The sequence below is a fragment of the Chlorocebus sabaeus genome, chromosome 25 (genome assembly GCF_047675955.1).
Source record: "Chlorocebus sabaeus isolate Y175 chromosome 25, mChlSab1.0.hap1, whole genome shotgun sequence".
Lineage (NCBI taxonomy): Eukaryota > Metazoa > Chordata > Mammalia > Primates > Cercopithecidae > Chlorocebus > Chlorocebus sabaeus.
Genome location: NC_132928.1, coordinates 32287539 through 32310103, shown reverse-complemented (window position 1 = coordinate 32310103; position 22565 = coordinate 32287539). Strand labels below are relative to the sequence as shown.

Below are 22565 nucleotides of genomic sequence, written 5' to 3'. Positions count from 1 at the left end.
ATATGACAAAATATTATTTATATATACATACATAGAGAAGAGAAATAATTATGCAGATGACTGCTAATAATCTATGATTTTTTATGAGCATCCTTTTACAACATTTATCTTGGATTAACCATTGCAACACCTGAATAACTATTTGATACTTGAAGTCACCTCCTTAAAGTCTTGATAATCAATATTAACTACACATGAGCACTTTACGTTCTTCTTGAGCTTAAAACTATTCAAACACCTTCAATCCTTGTGAATATTTTCCCAAATTGCAAGGAGTTCTTGCAATCCCTCTATTCTTTATATTGTAAAGAATGTAATACAAAAAGATCTACATAATGTAGTTGATAAATTACTCACTTTGGAAACTGATATTTGTGATCTAACTGAAAAAAAAACAAAAACAAAAAAGCAAGAACTGAGTAAGCCTGCAACATTATCAGGTTCAATTCTGGGAATATCTTTGTTACAGAATTATAAGGAGTGAAACCAAGGATGGATAGTAGGTGGGGAAAAGGAAGTATAGTGTTCAGTCCTAGTATTGGTAAAGAGTGCCTGAAGACGAAGAGCACCAAGCAATGTAAGCAGAGGAATAGGTCAGATCCAGGAAAGGAAGCAGGGTAGGGGATATTTATGAACATGTTTCAGAGGAAGCAGCTGGCCAGCAGCTGCTGGGCACTCTAGAAACAGAGATTCAAATTGCTGTATAGCAAGTTGTAAAGTCCAAAATGTAGGAGAATGGGTGGGTCCCAGGTGGCAGGGAAATTGAATGGTCAAAGAAGAAAAGTCGTGAAAACAGTTCAGCCAATAATAAGGATAAATCAGGAGAAAACAAAGAGAAGTTATTTGAAGTATCAGGAATGAGTATCATTTTTATAATGAAGGCATATTTCCTGTCCTAAATTTTGGGTTTTCTATTGTACTTTGGAAGGAAGAACTTAATCCACAGTAAACAGTCCAGGCTGAGCAGAAAACTGAAGGTACTGCACTGAGATGGAATATATACTCAGAGACAAAAAGGCTGTCATATCCATTGGGTGGCAAACTTAGGATTGTAGTGGAGTGTTATGTGGAGCAGTCAGGCTCTGGGAAGATAATTTTGTGCTGAGAGCAAGACTTAGGCACAGAAACCTCAAGGGACAAGGATCAAAGAAGAGAGAAAAATTGGTCCTTTGCTGAAAATTCACTTGCACCGAAAAGAAAATCACACAGAAAGGCATGATGTAAACCTCCAAGGTCAAGTAGATAGGGGTCCTGTCTGTGCTTTCTTGACATCTACAGTCATTTTCACAGCAGACAAAAGCCCACAGGTGCTCATTTCTAAAGCAAGGCTGATGCAATTAGCTATTACAACTCAATAGAATGATCTGTATTCTAGTCACATCATGTTGTTAGTTGTGTTTCTTAGCAGCACACTGAAAAAAGAAGTCAATTTGTGTGGCCTGACCATTTTTCCCTCTTACAGTAAAAACAAATCTTATGTCTGAAAATTTAGATCTTTTTACTTTTATTTTATTTGTTCTATTCAAATATATTTTGAATACAAGTTGTATCTGTAGGCAAAAATCAACTAACATTTATTAAGCACTTTTTGCTTGCATTAGAACTTACTAAGTTCTCATATAAATGATAGTAAAACTTTAGACTAAGAATCAGTATTGCAGAGTTCACGCTTCAGACGTATTTCTAAGCAACTAAAACCTTGAGCAAATTACTTCCCCGGTTATTGGTTTTTACAACTGTGAATGAGGATGTTAAAAGCTGTTTTACAGCTTGTTTGGACAGGATTAAAGGGGTTTACATATGAAATTCAGTTAAGTTTAATGAATATTTATTAACAAAATAATGTTTGGCAAACAGCATGCAAAGGCTTTGGGTATGATACAAAGGAAATAAGTTATGGTTTTGGCCACTGAGGTCTTGAGTCTAAAGGGGGAGACTGAAATGTACACTTTAAAATTAGAGAAAATGCAGGAACTGTGAGAGCAGAGAAAAGTTCAGCTTGAAAGTAACTAAAATAATAGCCACATTCTATCACTCTTGATGTTCAATAAGTAATTTTCTCATTTTGTTTAAATGATTTTAAAACCAAAAAACAAAGAACAGAAATGTCCATTATCACTGATGGGTAGATGATTTACAGTTGTGGATGATGAGTTACTCATTAATGTATTAGTACTGGAGGTATTATGATGCAGTAGGTCAGAGCCCCAAGGCTCACAGCAGGCGCTGGTCCATTATAACTTAACTATATAACTTGGGAACATTCTGGATTCTCTCTCTCCCTGGCCCTTCCACTTACTAGCTATGTGACCTTGAACAAGTTACTTAAACTCTCTGTTCGAACTACCATTTAACCCAGCAATCTCATTACTGGGTAAATACCCCAAAGAAAATAGATCAGTCTACCAAAGAGATACATGCACTTCTATGTTCATTGGTTCACTATTCACAATAGTAAATACATGGAATCAACCCAAGTACCCATTGATGGTAGATAGGATGAATAAAATGGGTACGTATATACCATGGAGTACTATACAGCAATAAAAAATGAAATCACATTGTTTGCAGCAACATGGATGGAGCTGGAGGCCATAATCCTAAGCAAATGAATGTGGAAATAGAAAATAAAATACTGAATTTTCTCACTTATAAGTAGGAGCTAAACATTAAGCATACAAGGACATAAATATGCGAATAATAGACACTGTGGACTACTTGGGGTGGAGGGGCATGGGATAAAAGTTACCTATTGGGTACTATACTTACTACCTAGGTGATGGGATCCTTACTCCAGTCCTCAGTATCACGGAATATTCCCGTGTAACAAACCTGCATATGTACTCCCTGTATCTAAAATAAAAGTTAAGAAACAAAACCTCTCTGTTCTACTATTTATCATCTACAAAACAGGAATAATGATAGGTTGTACATTGTAAGATTATTATGAAGATTAAATGAACTAATCTATATTAAAAATTTTTTTTAAAGTGCTGGTAAACAGTTTGGACTTAATAAATGTTACCTATATTCATGAATGTCATTTTTACTATAATGATAGTGATGATGCTTTAGCATATCTTTTTGTAAAAGAGAGAGAATAATAAGATTTATTTCTTAGTTGTGTCATGAGGATTAAAATTTAAAATGTCTAGTTTAATAGATCCTTGATAAATATGAACTGTTATGAAAAGAGTGATTACTACTAAAAATCATTCCCTATATATGTTTAGCATTTCACAATATAACAAATGCTTTTATGTAAACAAATAAATAAAAAACAAAAATTTATAAACATATAAAATATGTGTGTTTTTGTGTATATATAGGATTTACAGTATCTACATATATGTATATATGTGGGTATATATACACACATTTATATATGCAGGTATATAAAAATATACAGTATATATGTTTATACACAAACGTGTATATGTATATATGTTGTGTGTATATACTGTAAATAATATATACACAGATACACACAATGACACACATATTTTATATGTTTATACTCACATATATTCATCAGTGTATGTATATTTATATAAATAATTCACAATTGCACAAGAGATGAACAGGCCAGATTGTTCTATTCCTGTGTATTATTCACATTTCATAGTTTGTTCATTAGACTACTGTGGCCTTCTACAGAAGATCTTTGAATTTGACTGTCTTACTATGTCCTTGCTCACACACACACACACACACATACACACACACACACACACACACAGAGTTTCTGGTTGGTATATGGACTAACATAACACCTTCTGTTTAATTGATTCTACATTCTTTTCTCCTTTTGTTTCTTCTGTTGCTGTCCTACTTCCATAAGTATAACACTGGAATCCACATATTTAGAGAAATTTACGGCTAGGCGTGGTGGCTCACGCCTGTAATTCCAGCACTTTGGGAGGCCGAGGCGGGCAGATCATGAGGTCAGGAGATTGAGACCATCCTGGCTAACACAGTGAAACCCCGTCTCTACTAAAAATACAAAAAATTAGCTGGGCGTGGTGGCAGGCGCCTGTCGTCCCAGCTATACCGGGGGCTGAGGCAGTAGAATGGCATGAACCCGGGAGGCGGAGCTTGCAGTGAACCGAGATCGTGCTGCTGCACTCCAGCCTGGGCAACACAGCAAGACTACGAGACTCCGTCTCAAAAAACAAAACAAAACAAAACAAAACAAAACTAGAAATTACAAGAAAAATAATGTGCATGCAGAAGCCAATGTAAAATCAAGACCCCATACATTTATAAATTCAGATCAAATTTTGGAAACAATAATTTTCTCAGAAAAGAGACTGTAAAGCAGATGAATTATATCTACAAAAACAATTCTTTTTGGTGCTCTTATTTTGTAGTATGACACAGAACAAATTCTTTATTGACAAAATATTGATGTAAATCCATGCAAATTATTGAAGACTTCTCCTTAAGGAACTATATATACTATCAATATGTTAGTCCTCTGAATAGTCTTAATTTCAGACATTCTGATAATCAGTGTCAACAAGGCTAGAGTAGAATCATAATGAGTTGGTATTACATTGTTTAACTCCAATTAGTATAGACTTGTCTGCCTTCATCAAACATATTTTAGCAACTTTATAAGCCAGGCTCTGTGATGGGCAGAGGAACTACAAGAAAGAATAAGGTACTTTCTCTACCCTACAGGACACATATTCCGGTTGGGAAATTGGAAGTGAGAGGGGATAGAAGTGAATGTATAATTAATTGATCTTCCTGGAAGTGTCACGCTCTATGCTAGAAGCATTTTACTAACTTTTTATTTAGTTCAGAGACCAACTTAGAAAACTTTTTGCTATCCTTATTCTATATTTGGTGAAACTAAGGCTAAAGTAAATAAAGCAACTTGTCTATAGTTATGTGACTAGTGATAGAAAGAGAGCCTGATATAGAGAAAAGAGTATGAACTTTGGAGTCAGATAATCCAGGATAATAATTACGTTTCTGCTTCTTAATAAAGGGTGTACTACACTCAATGATATGGTTTGGCTGTGTCTCCACCCAAATCTCATCTTGAATTGTAGTTCCCATAATCCCCACGTGTCATGGGAAGGAGCCAGTGGGAGGTAATTGAATCATACGGGGCCAGTTACCTGCATGCTGCTGTTCTCATGAAAGTGAATGAGTTCTCAGGAGATCTGACGATTTTATAAGGAGCTCTTCCCCCTTTTGTTTGGCACTTCTTGCTGATGCCATGTGAAGAAGGACATGTTTGTTTCCCCTTCTGCCACGACTATAAGTTTCCCAAGGCCTCCCCAGGCATGCGGAACTGTGAGACAATTAAACCTCTCTCCTTTATAAATTACCCAGTCTCGGAGATGTCTTTATTAGCAGTGTAAGAACAGACTAATATACTCAGTAAATCTTTTCCCCTCTATAAGAGGTTCATATTGATGTTACTTTAGAGTTTTCCATGCCAGTTACTTAAGAAAATATATATACACCACCTGACATCTCAATAGATGGCAGCTGGATAAATTACAACAATTATATATGTTATATATAATGTAAATATGTGCACATGTGCTTATATTTATACACATGCATATATTAAAACTATATATATTAGTAAATATACATTTACATAAGAATTCAGAAACAAAAATTATATCTACTTCCATGACTTTCTGCTAAAATCCTATAAAAGAGATAACTTCAAGTTTTATAACTTGAAAAAAATTTTCTTCATGAAATCACCTGTTTCTTCCTCTCAATCAGGTCTTCAGAAACAATTTGAATAAACTCCCTCTGTTGCCTCTTCACTGTTTCTGGTGCCCTTGGGCTCCTCAGCACTGTGTAAACATCTCTAGGACTTCCTACCTTATCTTATTTATTTGTATCCCCCTCTCTCTCCCAAGAGAGGATAAGCTTTGAAAGCACCGAGGCCATGTCTTACTAAAATGTGCTTAGGTATAATTTTTCTTGTATTAACCCTGATTAAGATTTGCTAGTGAGAACACTTGGACACAACAAGGGGAACATCACACACCGGGGCCTGTTGTGGGGTTAGGGGAGCGGGAAGGGTTAGCATTAGGAGATATACCTAAGGTAAATGACAAGTTAATGGGTGCAGCACACCAACATGGCACATGTATACATATGTAACAAACCTGCACGTTGTGCACTTGTACCCTAGAACTTAAAGTATAATAAAAAAAAGTAAAATAAAAAAAAGAGATTTGCTAAGGTTCTTGGATCTATAAGTTGACATGTTCCACCAAATTTGGGAAATATTTGACCGTTATTAATTCAAAATATTTTTCCTCCCTGTTCTTTTTCTCCTCTCCCTCTGGTACTGTAATTATATGGGAACCTACTTGGAATTATCCCACAGATCACTGCAGCTCTCTGCAGTTTTTTGAAATATTTTTTCTTTCCATTCTTCAGATTATGTAAGTTGTGTTAATTGTCTTCAGATATGTGAATCCTTCCTTCTCTGGTTCCAATGTACTCTTCAGCCCATCAAGAATATTCTTCATTTCAGATATTTTACTTTTCAATTCTGAAATTCTCATTGGGTCCTTCTTATAGTTTTCATTTCTCTGCAAAATTTTCTCATTGTTTACTCATATTTATTCTTTTATTTAAGTCCTTGAAAAATATTAAGTTCTTGCATGCTAATTTCAATAGTTATGTCATTTCAGTATTTATTTATATTGACTACTTTTTTCTTGATTATAGGTTATACTTTTCTGCTTCTCAGATCTAATTTTTATTGTATGCTGGACATTCAGATGATAATTAAAGGTGTTCCTGATTATGTTAGCTTCCTTTAAATGATTTGGAATTTTGTTCTGGCAGGCAGCTAAAATATGTTTTTTCCCTGTAAATCTTGATTTTATTCTTTGAATGCTTTTATTTTGTTTTTGAATGTATGGCATCTTTCTCTCTGTGTAGTGTGGTCTTTACTCCTAAAGAAAGGCCTTTCTGGTTTCTCAATGCTTGAGATGTTTAGTGTCATGTCTCTCCATACTGGCTGAGCTGGAACTCCAACTCTCTAATTTTTGACATTTTTGTTTATCTCTCAATCTTTCAGCAGATGATATCTGCGAGGCCCCTCAAAGACCCATGATGATTAATGAGTCTTTCGAGCCCATCCTCTGAGTGGCTGTTTCTTCTCTGGTGCTCTGGCCTATGCTACTCTACTCTAATTGCTACTGCTGCCTATGACTCTGACCTCATCCTCTTCAGCTCAGAAACATTGCTGCTCATCTCATTGTACTCTGCCCACAGCACAAAAGCAATTCCAAATCCAAATCCCAGGAGATTGCTGTTGTATTCACGTGTGTTTCACATCTAGCAAAATCATAGTTCTGCACTAACAGTGCTCAGTTCCCAAAAATAGAAACCTCATTTATTTCCTACCTTTTTTTTAGTTGTTTACATCAGGAGGGCGAGTCTTGTACTAGCTACCCTGTCATTCCATCGCAATGGCCAAACTAGTTTGGTTTCACAGAAAGGCATTAAATATTTCCTGTGTGTCTTTGTGTTAAGCACTATTTTACACATATGAACTATTTATTATCTCATCATAACAAATTTCAGAAAAGCTTGGGGTTGACTATAAATGCTATGTCAACACAGTTCAGCCAAAGACACAGTTTCAGACAATTTCTTTCACTCAGCTCCAAAGCTGTGCCTGCATAAAACTAAAATAAACAGATGGAAAGCAAAACGTGCTGAGGGGTACAAAAATCCACATGTGTGGAGAAAAGTATCAGAAACGACATCTAATTTTTGCATTCATATAGACTCTCTAAGAGTGAAATTATACTTCATGAATATAAATATCCAAACAAAGTCAACGAACTGAAGCAAAGAAGGGTTTGCATCAACTTCCACATATTTGTTTAGACTTTCCTAAATAATGTGCTTAATTAAAAATAACCTTCAGGTGCAGTGAGTTGAGTTGTTCAGTTTATTCAAAGTAACTTGCTCAAATTTGAGTGACTAGATGCATTTTTATTTTTGTTTTGGGTGAATTCAGTATCCTGAAAATGGCCAACACTTAATTGAATAATTTAAATCATTTCTTTTCAAATAAAATGTTTAAAATGTACCAATTGTTTCTTACACTAACATTCTAAAAGGATAATCTTAGAGGTGAATTGAGGTCAATAGCCATGTATAAAGCTTATTCTGACTTCAAATTTTTGAAGATTAGCCTTTTATTTACAACAATGTTTTTTCTACTCAGTGCATCATTGCTACAGGTTTTGGTTTAAGAAGTAACCCTAGATATATCTAAGATCTTCACTGGGGTGCAGGGGTTTTAAACATCATTGCCATCATCATTCTTGCATCATATCTTCATCACATGCGCTTTGGTTCAAAACTCTGATTTTAAACTATTTCAAAGTCAAGATTTTTATATGTGTCTGTTGGAATATAAGAACAAAAGCACCATAAACTCCAACTATAAAATTTGCTTGTTATTAATACACAAAGAAAGTGAATATTAAGAGATGAAGTCTGAGACAAGAAAACAAAAAAAGTAATTATGTTTGGTTTAATTTATACATGCCATTTTTACACAAAATAGTGTCAAAATTTAATGTCACATTCAAACTTTAAAATTCATTGAAGCAAACTGTCTCCATTTACAGATGCCATGATATTATATGGAGAATACCCCAATGACTTCACCAAAAAAAACATGAAAATTAATAAACAAGCTCAGTAAAGTTTCAAGATGTAAAATCAACATACAAAAATCAGTGACGTTTCTATACACCAATAGTGAATTGTCTGAAAAGAAAGCAAGAAAGCAATTTCACTTACAATAGCTACAAAAAAGAAAAAAAAAAAAACCCAGAATGCCTAGTAATAAATTTAACAAAGGAGGTGAAAGATCTCTACAATGAAAACTGAAAAACATTGAGGAAACTGAAGAAGACACATATATCTCATGTTCATGGATCAGAAGAAATAATACTGTTAAAATGTCCATACAACCCAATGTACACCTCTGCAGCTACAGATTCAGTGCCATCTCTATCAAAATACCAATGACAGGTGGGGTGCGGTGGCTCATGCCTGTAATCCCAGCACTTTGGGAGGCCGAGGTGGTTGAATCACCTGAGGTCAGGAGTTCGAGACCAGCCTGACCAATATGGTGAAACCCCATCTCTACTAAAAATACAAAAATTAGCTTGGTATGGTGGCAGGCACCTGTAATCCCAGCTACTGGGGAGGCAGAGGCAGGATAGTCACTTGAACCTGGGAGGCGGAGGTTGCAGTGAGCCGAGATCACGCCTTTGCACTCCAGCCTGGGCGACAGAGTGAGACTCCTCCTCAAAAAAACAAACAAAACAAAACAAAAAAATAAAAAACAAACAACCAAAAAAAGAACCAACGACAATCTTCCCAAAATGAGAAAAAGAAAAAAAATCCTAAAATTTGTATGCAACCACAAAAGGCCTCAAATTACCAACGCAATCTTGAGCAAAAATAACAAGGTTGGAAACATCACATGACCTGACTTCAAAATATACCAAAAGGCTAGAGTAACCAAAACAGCATGGTAAATGGCATAAAAATAGACACATAGACTAATGAACTGAATAGAGAGCCCAGAAATAAATCCCTGCATCTATGACCCACTGATTTTTGACAATGGTGCCAAGTATAGACAATGGGGAAAGGACAACCTTTTCAATAAATGGAACTGGGTAAACTGCGTATCCACATGCAGAACAATGAAACTGGACTCCTATCTCTCACCATCTACAAAAATCAACGCAAAATTGATTAAAGACTTAAATATAAGATCTGAAATGAAACTACTAAAAGAAAACATAGGGGAAAAGCTCTGTGACATTGGTCTAGGTAAGGATTTTTTTTTTTTTAATAAAACCTCAAAAGTCCAAGCAACAAAAGCAAATATAGACAAATAGGATTCCATCAAACTAAAAAGCTTCTGCACAGCAAAAGGAATAATCAATAGGGCAAAGAGGCGACCTATAGAATGAGAGAAAATATTTGAAAACTGTACATCTAATAAGGGGTTAATATCCAAAATATATAAGAAGCTCAACACCAACAACAAAAGTTAAACCCATCAAAAAATGAGCAAAAGACTTGAGTAGATATTTCTCAAAAAAAGACATACAAATGGCCAACAGATATATGAAAAAAAGATGTTCAACATCAGAAATCATGAGGGAAAGGCAAATCAAGATGACAGAAATTTTCACCTCATTCCAATTAGAATGACTACTGTCAAAGAATCAAAAGATAACAAGTGTTGGTGAGGATATGGAAAAAAGAGAAACTTTGCACTCTGCTGGTGGGAATATAAATGAGTACAGTCATTTTGGAAAATATTAATAGTTTGGAGTTTCCCCAAAAAATAAAAATAGAACTACCATATGATCCAGCAATCCCACTACTGTGTATACATCCAAAGGAAATGAAATAGATACTTTGAAGAGATATCTGCACTCCTATGTTTACTGTAGTACCATTCACAATAACCAAAATAGAATCAACCTAAATGCTCATCAATGGATAAATGGATTTAAAAAGTGCCATCACAAGGGAATATTATTCAGTCATAAAACAATAAAATGCTGTCATTTCCAGCAACATGGATGAACCTGGACGACATTATGTTAAGTAAAATAAGTCAGGCACGGGAAGACAGATAGCTCATGATTTCACTCACATGTGGAATCTAAAAAGTAGTTCTCATGGAAGTAGAGAGTGGAATAGTACTTGCCAGAAGATGGGGAGGTTAGGGAACAAGGGGGGATAGGAGAGACTGGCCAATGGGTGCAAAGTTACAGTTAAACAGGAGGGTAAGTTCTGGTGTTCTGTTGAAAAGGAGGATGACTAGAGTTAACAACAATGTATTATATGCTTCAAAGAGAAGTTTTTGAATGTTCTCATTATAGGCAAATGATAATCAAAAGTTGACTTTTTAAATATGAGACTGTATTAGGACCTGATAATATCTTCTAATAAATGAGTATAGGAAAATCACCTTAATTTACACTAAAAGAGACAATATTAAACAAAGATATATTATTGGGAAATTCTCTAAAATGCTCAATGATGGCTTTAAAAATAGGATAATTTTGGGAGGCTGAGGTGGGCACATCACGAGGTCAGGAGTTCAAGAGCAGCCTGGCCAACATAGTGAAACCCTGTCTCTACTAAAAATACAAAAAAAATTAGCCAAGCGTGGTGGCAGGTACCTGTAGTCCCAGCTACTTGGGAGACTGAGGCAGAAGAATCGCCTGAACCTGGGAGGCGGAGGTTTCAGTGAGCCGAGATCACACCACTGCACCCCAGCCTGGGTGACAGAGACTCCATCTCAAAACAAAAAAATGTTGGAGGGGGGGAGAAGGTTTTTAAAATATTCTCCTATTTGAAAATATACTTTATTAATACATATGAGTTCAAACAATGGAAATAAAGAGATTTGGTCACCAATTTAAAAACTAGTTTGTCTATGTAATTACAATTTCTTTTCTCTCTGAATGTAAACAAAATGTTTAGGATCAGTTTATTGCTTGTAATGTGTCATCATTTCTCTCTTTCTTTTTTTCTCACCCATTTAATTTGTTTACTCTTTTTTCCCCTGTGTTTCCAGCAACATAGGAGGATTTAGAAACAAAACTATCTTGGGCAGGGGGAGATGATGGCAAATGGATGAAAAACTGGCTTCTTGTCTTTTGGTGGTTACTATAGCAATAATCATAATGGGAGATGTTTAGCCGCAACTGGTTTCTATAACAACATGATAGGGTGCTTTAGAAATAGACCTGAGGTAAACAGATTCTTTAAGGGCCTCTTAACCCTTTTTATCCCACAGGATTAGCATCCTCTTGGAGGATGAATATTAGTTGGCTTATTTGATGAAAGGCTTAAAATCTTGCTTTTATTTTGTAAAGATTAAATGGTTAATTATTCTATAAAGACTCAGCTTTAGCCGATCAGCTCTTAGGCTCCTTTACTTCACGAAATAATTGATAGCATCCTTACTTTATTTCTACACAGGAAATTGAAATAGTCTTAAAGATATGTATTTTATAGTATTCACCAAAAATTGGAAAACCGTAAATAGTCCTCATGAAAAAGTGTGTTCACTCTGATATAGATCACTCAAGGGTTCTTGCTTTACTAATACTTCATATACACTATTATTTCACCTGTTGGGCTCCCTGACAGGTGGAGCTTTTCTTACTCTAACTAATGGAGTCTGAATACTCATCCTTTATTAGGCTATTCAGTGTGCCCCAGAATAGACATGGTCCCTATTTGACTTATAATTCACTAGGTGTTACATGGAGAAGTTTAGTAATTTTTTTGAATTTATTAAATTTTAGTACCATAAAAACTGACATAGAAAAAAGCAAAGGCCTCCCTTTTATACACAGGCATCCTTCAAGAGCCCTTATAAGTGAAAGACCAAGGGGAATTTATGACAGGGGTGTGGCACAGGAGTAGATGGTGGAAGGCAGGATATAATTTTTGAAGAGAAGGAAAGATGGAAGGCTTAAATTTAGTTAAGTAGTTAAACAGAGGAAGATGGAGATCAAGCTTGCTTGGTTGAGTTTAATAGTGAGTTGTTAATTATCTATTCTATTCTGTATACTATAGAGATATACAATGTTGAGTAGTATATGGGATTTATTTTTAAAACTAAATTATCATATCAAGTAAAACATTAAACTATTAAATTAATTAATTTGAAATGACCATATATGTGCAAGAATGATTTCATTTAAGGTATGATGTCTCATGTATTTTCTACAATAGGAACTATCCTTATACTTTTGTTCTTTTCTATTCAGTTAAATTGTCAATTCAAAATATCAGATATTCTCTTTCAACTGTCAGAAAGATGTCAGGAACCATGCATCTCCTTCCCTCTGATTTCAAACAGTACAAGCTCTTCTTATTTCCCTGGTGTTTTGTGCTCTGCAATGAAGCCTCAGAATTCATTACATAATCACTTGCCATAGCCTTCTGGGGTAGAGTTTGCCAAATGGATCCCTGGGAGATCAAGACCCATTCTCCATGTGTGCCATGGGGCTGTGCACATGAGCTGAGGCATGTCTGTATTCACCAAGGCCCTGCTCAGAACAGCATGTGCCAGAACACACTGGGCAAGGAGCCATTCACAAACTCTCGAAAAATCTTATCCAGACCAAAGGCACAATGACATCGTAGTTGTTGCGCTCATTGCCATGGGGCTTTTAGCTGAATAAAAAGAAAATAAAAAATATATTCATGATGACTTCCAAGTTATCCAGTAACCACAGTAACCTGGGTTTTCCCCAAATTTGATCCACAACTTCAAGTCACCTGACAGAAACAAATCATTCTCTCTTTGTTCAAGCATAGTGAGCCATAGAATGAGTGAAACAAATTACCCTGGGATAAAACCAATGAATCAGCAAAGCACGCAATCATCATATATTTATTTTACTATTAGAAGGTGGTATTCAAAATGTTATCAAAACCAAATACATACCTCATACATACAGGCATACTGAAAAGCATGTTATAGTTCCTGAACTTAAGGAGTTTGTTTGCTAATTGTAAGGACAAGTCTTCATATATGGCATGAAGAACACTTTAGGATGCATATAGATAAGTATTAAATTGTGTCTTAACAATAATAAATTCTGTGGCTGCTCAGGCCAGGAGCTCAAGGAGCATGTAAAAATATGAGGAGGATTAATGGGAAAAGCATGCCTTGCATTGGACTTCTAACAATTTCAATATATATCACAGTTAAACTCTCAGAAAGTATTTCGAAATATTTTTATTCATGGCTACTATGAGAAGAATGTCATAAAGAAGATAATTTAAATTCTGGAGGAATAATGTCTTACTCATAACCACACATTATTTTTCTAGACTTTAGTTCTCTACAAAAATGTGAGAAAACTGTTGAGCGCTGCACTATCCAATACAGTAGCCGTTAATCACATAAGGCTTCTGAACACTTGAAAAGTGACTAGAGTTAAGTGTGCTATAAGTGTAAAATACACAGAGTATTTCAAAGGCTTAATGTTAAAAAGTGTAAATATTTCATTAATAATTTTTACACCGGCCAGGTACAGTGGCTCACGCCTGTAATCCTAGCACGTTGCAGGGCTGAGGCAGACAGATCACTTGAAGCCAGGAGTTCGAGACAAGCCCCATCTCTACTAAAAATAGAAAAAATTAGCTGGGCAGGGTGGCACATCCCTGGAATCCCAGCTACTTGGGAGGCTGAGGCATGAGAATACCTTGAACCCAGGAGGCAGAGGTTGCAGTGAGCCGAGATCGTGCCACTGCACTCCAGCCTGGGTGACAGAGCGAGACTCTGTCTCACATAATAATAATAATAATTGTTTTACAAATTACATATTGAAATATAATGCTTTAGACATATTTGGTTAAATATTTAAAATTAATTTACCTGTTTGTTTTTTGTTGTTAACATGGTTACGGAAGACTTAACATTCCATATGTAGCTCACATTATACTTCCATTAGACAGCACTGGTATAGATGCTTGCTATTGAAGTGTAGTATGTGGACCAACAGCAATGGTATTACTTAGGAGCTTATCAGAAATGCCAAGTCTGAGGCCCCACTCCCCCTGAATCTGCAAGGTTAACAAGATCCTCAGCAGTTCATATGAACATTAATGTTTAGAAAATGCCGATCTAGATAATGTTTTAGATGTTTCTTTTTATGACTCTGTCTTTTCATTTGGATTTTTTTCACATAAATGTTTTAAACTCTGGGCATCCTGACCTAGCACATATTAGATGCACAACCTTGGGGAAGTTATTTGACATTCCTGAAACTCATTTCCATATTTATAAAATGGATGTAATACCTCCAATCCCATAATTTTTCTATAGGGATTAAATGAAACACAAGAGTTATGAAAGGAACCAATAAATTGGAGATATTTTTATAATATCAAAAATAACATTGAAAAATTAGATTATTCTAATCATTTTCATTCTTATATTGAGTGCCAATACTATTTTGATGTACAATGGAATGAACTAGGGTTCGAAGGGCTGTTTTCATTTATTTTACAAATGTCACTTATTTTTTTAACATTGTGTATAATAAAACTTAGCACACTGATAAGTCTCTAGTAGAGATATTAAAACTTTTGGATCTGCTTTTAGAACAAAAGTGTTGTGTAGCTAAATTTTCCTGCACTATCATTGTACAATTGACATTGAAATTAAATCTGTTGATCGTTGATCGGTTCTTCAAAACATGGCTTCATGGAGCGGGAAAAAACTTTTTCCTCTTTGTTCAGAACATTTTTAGCTTTACTGTGAGAATTTCAATTTGCTACAGGCAAAGAAACTAGTAAAATATAAGTCTATTCCATAGTAAAAGGGGTCATTCAAAAGCCTGTCATTATTAAAATATACATAGATTATAATAAGGTCAGTGATTTCAGGCCTGATTAGCTTTAAATAAATGTAACATCAAAGGAATATAATTAGATTCTCATTAAAATTTTTCATGATTGACAGTTAGTAAAAATGACCTTCACAACTTACATCATTTAGTCATGTTCTAAGGATGACAAAGGGCAGGGCATCTTCTATGAGGTAAATATGATGTGTATGATTGCAGCCTGAGGCACGTGCATTTGGTCCCTTACCCTACCTAACCCTAATGCCCAAGACCTGATCCAAGCCAGACCCTGTGCTTAGGTGTGTAGGCTGTGTAAAGGAGGACCCAGAAGCTCTGATTCTCATGGGGATGCTTTGAAAGAAAAAGAAACTTTTGAACCGGCAGGACTGGATTTCATCTGTGATGATGCTAATGATCAGAAATTATATATAAAAGCAAATAGCAATGTGCCTATCAGATACAGGGGATTTAAAATATGTTAATGGAAAACTTTCTCACTGATGCCACTGGCCTTCTAAAGAGGAGCTAATAGTAGAATAGGGATATTGAGATACAGGTGATGCCAATGAATTTTGGCCAAAACCAATCTCCTCGCCTGGAGTAAGAAAGTCGTGTTTCAAGGAGTTTGCATGAGTATTAATTGTGGTTGATGATGATGGAAACCTGCCCAGATTATTAGGTATGATTCTCAGAGAACGTGTGCTGGTAATAAACTTAGAACTCCCAAAACTCTTTTTCCAATATGATATAGTTTCATTTTCTTGAATTTATTCATTCGTTAATATGCATTTACTAAGCACCAACTATGTACATGGTACTCTACTAGTCAATAGACAAGTAACAAGATAGATGTACTTTGGACCCTGCATTGAAAGAAAAAGCAAATAATGGTTTTTAAAAAACTACTTTATGCTTGATTCTTATAAGGAACTTTATGTATGTTATCTCTTTTATTCCTAATAGTAATGAAAACAACAATGATGATTGATGATGCTGACTCTGTGCCAAGCCCTGTTAGGCATTTTGTGTTCATTAATTTAACCCTTTATAACAACTCTATGAGATAGGTGCCATTTTTACAAAAATGGAAACTGAGGCACAGGGATATTATCTTGATAAAACTCATAGACTTAGTACGTGGCAGAGCCAGGATTTAAACCCAGGCACCAAACTTCATGTGCTTATCCACTATATATATGGCTCCACATCATTTTCTTTAGTAATCAGGACACTGAGGCTCAGTGACAATGTTTTTTCTTAAAGTCACAGAGGTGGTAAATACTAGAATCAAAATTTAAATCTCTGTCTACCATAAAAATATCCTCTTCTGACTATATTAAATTGGCCTCAATTTAGTATTTAAGACCACATATACTGTAGGAAAACAAAGGAAAAATGGTCTTAAAGGAGCCCATCTACTTCTTATTTTAACTGCTCCATGTGGATTCTATCACACTGTACATCAAAGTAAGTGATTTAACTGATGATTTGTTCTGCTTGATTTTATCAAAAGAGGTCAAAGTAAGAATTTCACAGCAAGGCTTAAATGAGAATTCAGGTTTCCTTGCTCACTCATTCATTATTCAACAAATTTCTATTGACTGTCTTACCATGTGCAAGCCATTCTGGCTATGTGCTGATTAAAGACATGCCCCTCCTGCACTGCCTCCCTGCACACTCCAATCCTGAAACTAAATTTCATTCTCTGCAGAAAGCCAGGCTAAAGAGAATTCAGCAAACCACTTTATTCTCATAAATTATCATTCTTAGACCTGGAAATTTTGACAGTTCTGTCTCCAGTAGCGTTGTTTATACCTCCCATTTCATTCTGATTACATTTCATTAGCAAAGCATAGCAAATATTTATTAAATCATCAGTCTTCTAGGTGAAACAATATAAGACACTATTCATTCGGTTTTTTGGAAATATCAGATTTTATGTTCACAGTTCCTCTATTCTGCTCTGATTATTTAGGTAAACATAGGCTAAATATAAATAACTATAGAATTAAAATGTAAAAACTGTGCCTTCGCATGCTTAGAAAATTACTCGATTTTTTTCAAGTAATGCCAACCATGTATAGTGAAAAAAACATTACTCCATACCACAGGTGACATATTCTCTTCCTGTCCCTAGCAGCAACTTCCACAAGTCCCTGTCTGTCTCAACAGTTTGAGGAAAAAAAACACCAGAAAATATACATGTTCCAAAACAATGAACAAATTCCCGGATAACTTTATATATATTAGCGAGGATACGTTGAGGAGTGTTTATCTAGCTAAATATGAGGCATATTAAAAATTGCTATTTTAACCCAGATATGAGCAATAATAGGAGTTCTATCTACACCTCCTTCCATTCCTTCTGCTGACAAAGGATACATTTAACTCTTGATGTTAATATCGTTAAAATGAGATCTAGAGACAGATATAATTAGAGAGCTAGGAAGAGAAATAAGTTAATAAATCTTAAGAAAAGACTGAGCATACTGATGATAAGAGGATATTTAAATAGAATTTTGAAAAAGATCAAGGATCAATAATCACACATTTAAATATATATATGTGCGCATATAGATATGTAAAGTTTTACATAAAGAAACCATTAAGGTAAGAACAATGGCTTTGACAGTTAATACTCAAGAAATGTATACTGAGCACTTGTTATAAATAAATAGATATGGAGCACAATGCAAAGATACAGCAGGTCCGCTGAACAACTAAGTCGTAATCACAACTCTAACTTCATAGCTAGCATTTTGCTGAGCCAACCATTTAAATGGTACTCAAAATTTATAGAGGCCAGGGACTGTGGCTCAAGCCTGTAATCCTAGCACTTTGGGAGGCCTGGGTGGCTGAGGCGGGCAGATTGCCTGAGCTCAGGAGTTCGAGACCACCCTGGGGGCAACATGGTGAAACTCCCATCTCTACTAAAATACGGAAAATTAACCAGGCCTGGTGGTGGGCTCCTGTCATTCCAGCTACTTTGGAGGCTGAGGCAGGAGAATCACTTGAGCCTGGGAGATATTGGTTGCAGTGAGCTGAGATCATGCCGCTGTACTCCAGGCTGGGCGACAGAGCAAGACTCTGTCTCAAAATAATAATAATAATAAATAATTTAAAAATGTATAATCAGATGTTAAAGATTTTCTTGCAAAAAACAAGGGAGTTGGGGAAAAGAACCTTTTTAACTCAATTTCATGATTATCTTTGTCTGATCCTGACCATTCCCAGGTAATTTACAGGAAGGACATAGGTGGCATCTTGAATTAATCCATTGGTAGGCTTTCTATGTAAGGGTACTCGTGTTTTTTGTTTGTTTGTTTTGTTTAATTTTCTTTCTTAAAATAAAATTCCTTCAGTGAAAATAGTGACTTGTACCTTTTTAATTATTTTTATTGCTATGTTTTGCACTTGTTCAGTAAATTTTCTATCAAGAACTCAAAACTATTTCTCAACATCTTATAAAAGTAAGAGCTAGCATTTATCAAACACGATGTGTCTGCAAAGCATTTAAATTTAGTGACTTAATTCTTACAAAAAAAAAAAAGAGAAACCGAGGCTGGGAGAGGCAGAGCAGGCCTGGTACCCATCTGTTGCCCCTTTCCACTGCACTATCCTGACTCACTGATAAATCTCCTATGATTGCTAAATAGAAAAGTCAATGAAAAGATTGATAATAAAATCCACTGAATACAACTTTCAGATCCTTGATTGATGATTTTAAATTAGAGAATTACCTGTTTCATAGAAAAGTGCAGTAGAACCATCAAGGACAAAGGAATAAATATTACTTAAAATAGAGAAATTAACCCGCTCTTCCCTGAAAGTCTTTCACCTTGCACTGTTTCATTGTTCTAAATAAACATACTCAGCCTCATAATGAAACTAAATTACCAATGTGGCTGTTTTCCAAGTCAATTTAATTATTAGAAAATACATACACACAGATGCATACACACACACACACACAAGAAATATATTTACTATTATTTGGGTCTTCATCTTCTTTAAAACTGGCCAAACTTCTTTTTACTTCTCAGCAGACAAAAAAACTTTATTTTAGCACTAGAAATACTTAATACAAATATAGAAATAATTGCTTATAGTAACTGTATAAAATATTTTCTTTTCTCTTGTGCAGAGGTTTTCAAATTGCTGGTCTCAAACCCCAGCTCCTTGGAGGTGTCTCTAGGGGAGGCAGCAGACTGGTCTGACTAGGCTGCAAGGGACCTTCCCCTGCTTCTTCTGAGCAGATCTACTTTCCAATTGTGTACATTTGACATTTTCCTCATGACATTTTCCTTGAAGGAGTTCTGTTGCTCTTAAAAAGAAAAAAGAAAGGAAAAGAGGGAAAACAAAAAGTCTGAAACTCACTGTGGTAGAATTTCTTGTAATAGCCAGTAGATGGCAAACTTTACTGCAAGGAAACAATTTTGCAGCCTATATAATTTGGTCTGAAAATAGCAATTAAACTCTACATCCAGTAAAATTTACTATCCTGTATATAAGTCTTCTGTTAAAGCAGGAAACAAAATTCTCTATGGTAATTTCTCTGGGAACTAAATTTCAATTATAATTTAAAATAATCCTAAAACTTTTTTTCTGTGTCCATTTAAGTCTTGCTCTGAAGGTATTATCACTATGAAAATTATTGCATTGCTCACTGGAAGTACATACAATGTGCTAGGTATAATAATGAATATGACATAGTTTTTTCATTAGAATGCAGCCAACTATGTATTTTATTAATGAGTTTAGTTGAGGCAGCACAAAGGTCACAAAGAAAGATTTTTAACTTTGTCCTCAATTATTTATAAGTTTAATATTGTTATTTTTTATTTCCTTGCAGATTCCTTTTGCAATAAAAACAACACCAGGTGCCTCTCAAATTCTTGCCAAAACAATTCTACATGCAAAGGTTTTTCAAAAGACAATGATTGTTCTTGTTCAGGCACAGCCAATAATGTGGACAAAGACTGTGACAACATGAAAGACCCTTGCTTCTCCAATCCCTGTCAAGGAAGTGCCACTTGTGTGAACACCCCAGGAGAAAGGAGCTTTCTGTGCAAATGTCCTCCTGGGTACAGTGGGACAATCTGTGAAACTACCATTGGTTCCTGTGGCAAGAACTCCTGCCAACATGGAGGTATTTGCCATCAGGACCCTATTTATCCTGTCTGCATCTGCCCTGCTGGATATGCTGGAAGATTCTGTGAGATAGATCACGATGAGTGTGCTTCCAGCCCTTGCCAAAACGGGGCCGTGTGCCAGGATGGAATTGATGGCTACTCCTGCTTCTGTGTCCCAGGATATCAAGGCAGACACTGCGACTTGGAAGTGGATGAATGTGCTTCAGATCCCTGCAAGAACGAGGCTACGTGTCTCAATGAAATTGGAAGATATACTTGTATCTGTCCCCGCGATTATTCTGGTAAGTGTGATCATATCTGAATCGCAGATGATGTAATTAGCTGTCTCTAAGTGGCAGAAGCAGAGGTGACATTTTATTTTTCGTACAATTGTTTATGAAAACGGCCAAGTTCTTGACAGGAATCAATCACTAGATAGAAACTTCCTAAACTATTGAAAACCCACTGAATGCACTGAATTCTAAGTGGTTGCCTGCTGTCACTGTTGCTGTTTTAAATGGAGCTCTACATGATTTAAAACTGAGATTCGGTCTAGAATGAGTGGGTTCCAGGAGAAGCTCAAGGGCAGTTCAGGTTTCCTCATCAGTGCATGTTCCTTTCATTCCAGTTCAAGCCTGCTTTCTAATCCCCAAAGCCTGGCACTGCAACCTTCTGGCAATGCAGCCTGGAAGTTGAAGAGTTTCTAGTGCTGACTTGAGTATGATCAACAGATCAGTGATAGCAAAGCTGATGGAGCATGGTATATCAGATAAACCATAATTTTTATTAAGGGAAAAAACCTGTTCTTGTTTTATATCTTAGAGCAAACAATTCTACCTCATATTTATCTATTATTTACAATGTTTCTGTTGATAGAATTTTATTTTAATAATAGAGTGACAAGTTGACAACTCATCATTACCACGTTACATGCTATTCAGCCGCTTCACACTCAGTATTTATCCTCCCTATCCTTTTGAATCACTGTTACTGTTTTAGGTCAGTTCTTCACGATGGCCACATTTCTTGCTTTGCTTTACTCTTTCACTTTTCCATTTACTTGTAAGGGGGTAACTTACCTAGTCTATGCTTTCTCACATGCATTCATTCTAACTTCTGCTAACCACTTTCTTACAATTCCTGACTCAGATCTCTAAGACACCACTCACATTTTAATACCGTGTTTTCCCTTAGCACTTGCCATTTTTGTACCTTCCTGAAAGCCTTCCTGAGGCTTTCAGCTTTTTAACTTGCCTTCTTCTCCCAATACTTTCACACTTAGTTCTTTATTTTGTCAATCTTTTCCCAAGTGTTAAGCAATATAGCTATTTGGAAAATATTTCTCTTCAAAATTTGCACCAGAACCCTCCAGCATCATTTTGCTTTTAAACATTCTAAAACTATGTATTTTATAAAATAGACTTATTCCTAGTTGCTCTAAAATGAAATTTTTCCCTCTCCCTACTCCCTTACATACAACCAATCTTCAGAATCTGCTGTTTTGACACTAAGATATGCTCCAAATTGAGCTCATCCGTTCTTTTCCTTGGTTTAGGTTCATCTCAACTCTTGTGTGTGCCACTACACAACCTCCCAGACGTTCTACTTATAGCTTCTACCTTCTCGAAGTTGTTCTGAACACTGCCTTTGAAATAACTTTTCTGAAATAGACCTATGCCGCAGTTCTGAAGAGCCTTGAGAACTCCACACTACACAGAGAATGATTTTAGCCTCTCCCTGAAAGCCCTTCACAATTTGGGCCCATGACAGTGGCCATGTCTTCACACATTCCACCAAAGCCTTCTACTTCCTCTAATAAATCTTCTTCATTTCTTATACAAGTCATTTCCTTCCCCCTGGAATGTCCTTTCCCACTTCACAATGTCTACTCTGAAGTTCTGCTATACTTTTTAAGACCTAGTTCAAATATCATCTAACACAAGGAGCGTTTCCAGGTTCCTTTCCGCCTAGAATAATAGTTTCACACTGCTGCAGTAATTATATT

At 35.7% G+C, this 22565-nt stretch overlaps 1 protein-coding gene across 5 annotated transcripts in view; it reads left to right on the top strand.

Moving 5' to 3' along the window:
- The window catches only part of CRB1 (crumbs cell polarity complex component 1), a 274285-nt gene that overhangs the window by 103571 nt on the left and 148149 nt on the right, over window positions 1–22565 (top strand). For all 5 annotated transcript variants that reach the window (XM_073011654.1, XM_073011652.1, XM_073011653.1 and 2 more), the window contains one exon: window positions 20281–20862. In XM_073011654.1, coding sequence (XP_072867755.1) covers window positions 20418–20862 — 445 coding nt within the window. In that variant the 5' untranslated portion in view covers window positions 20281–20417. The remainder of the gene's footprint in view (window positions 1–20280; window positions 20863–22565) is intronic.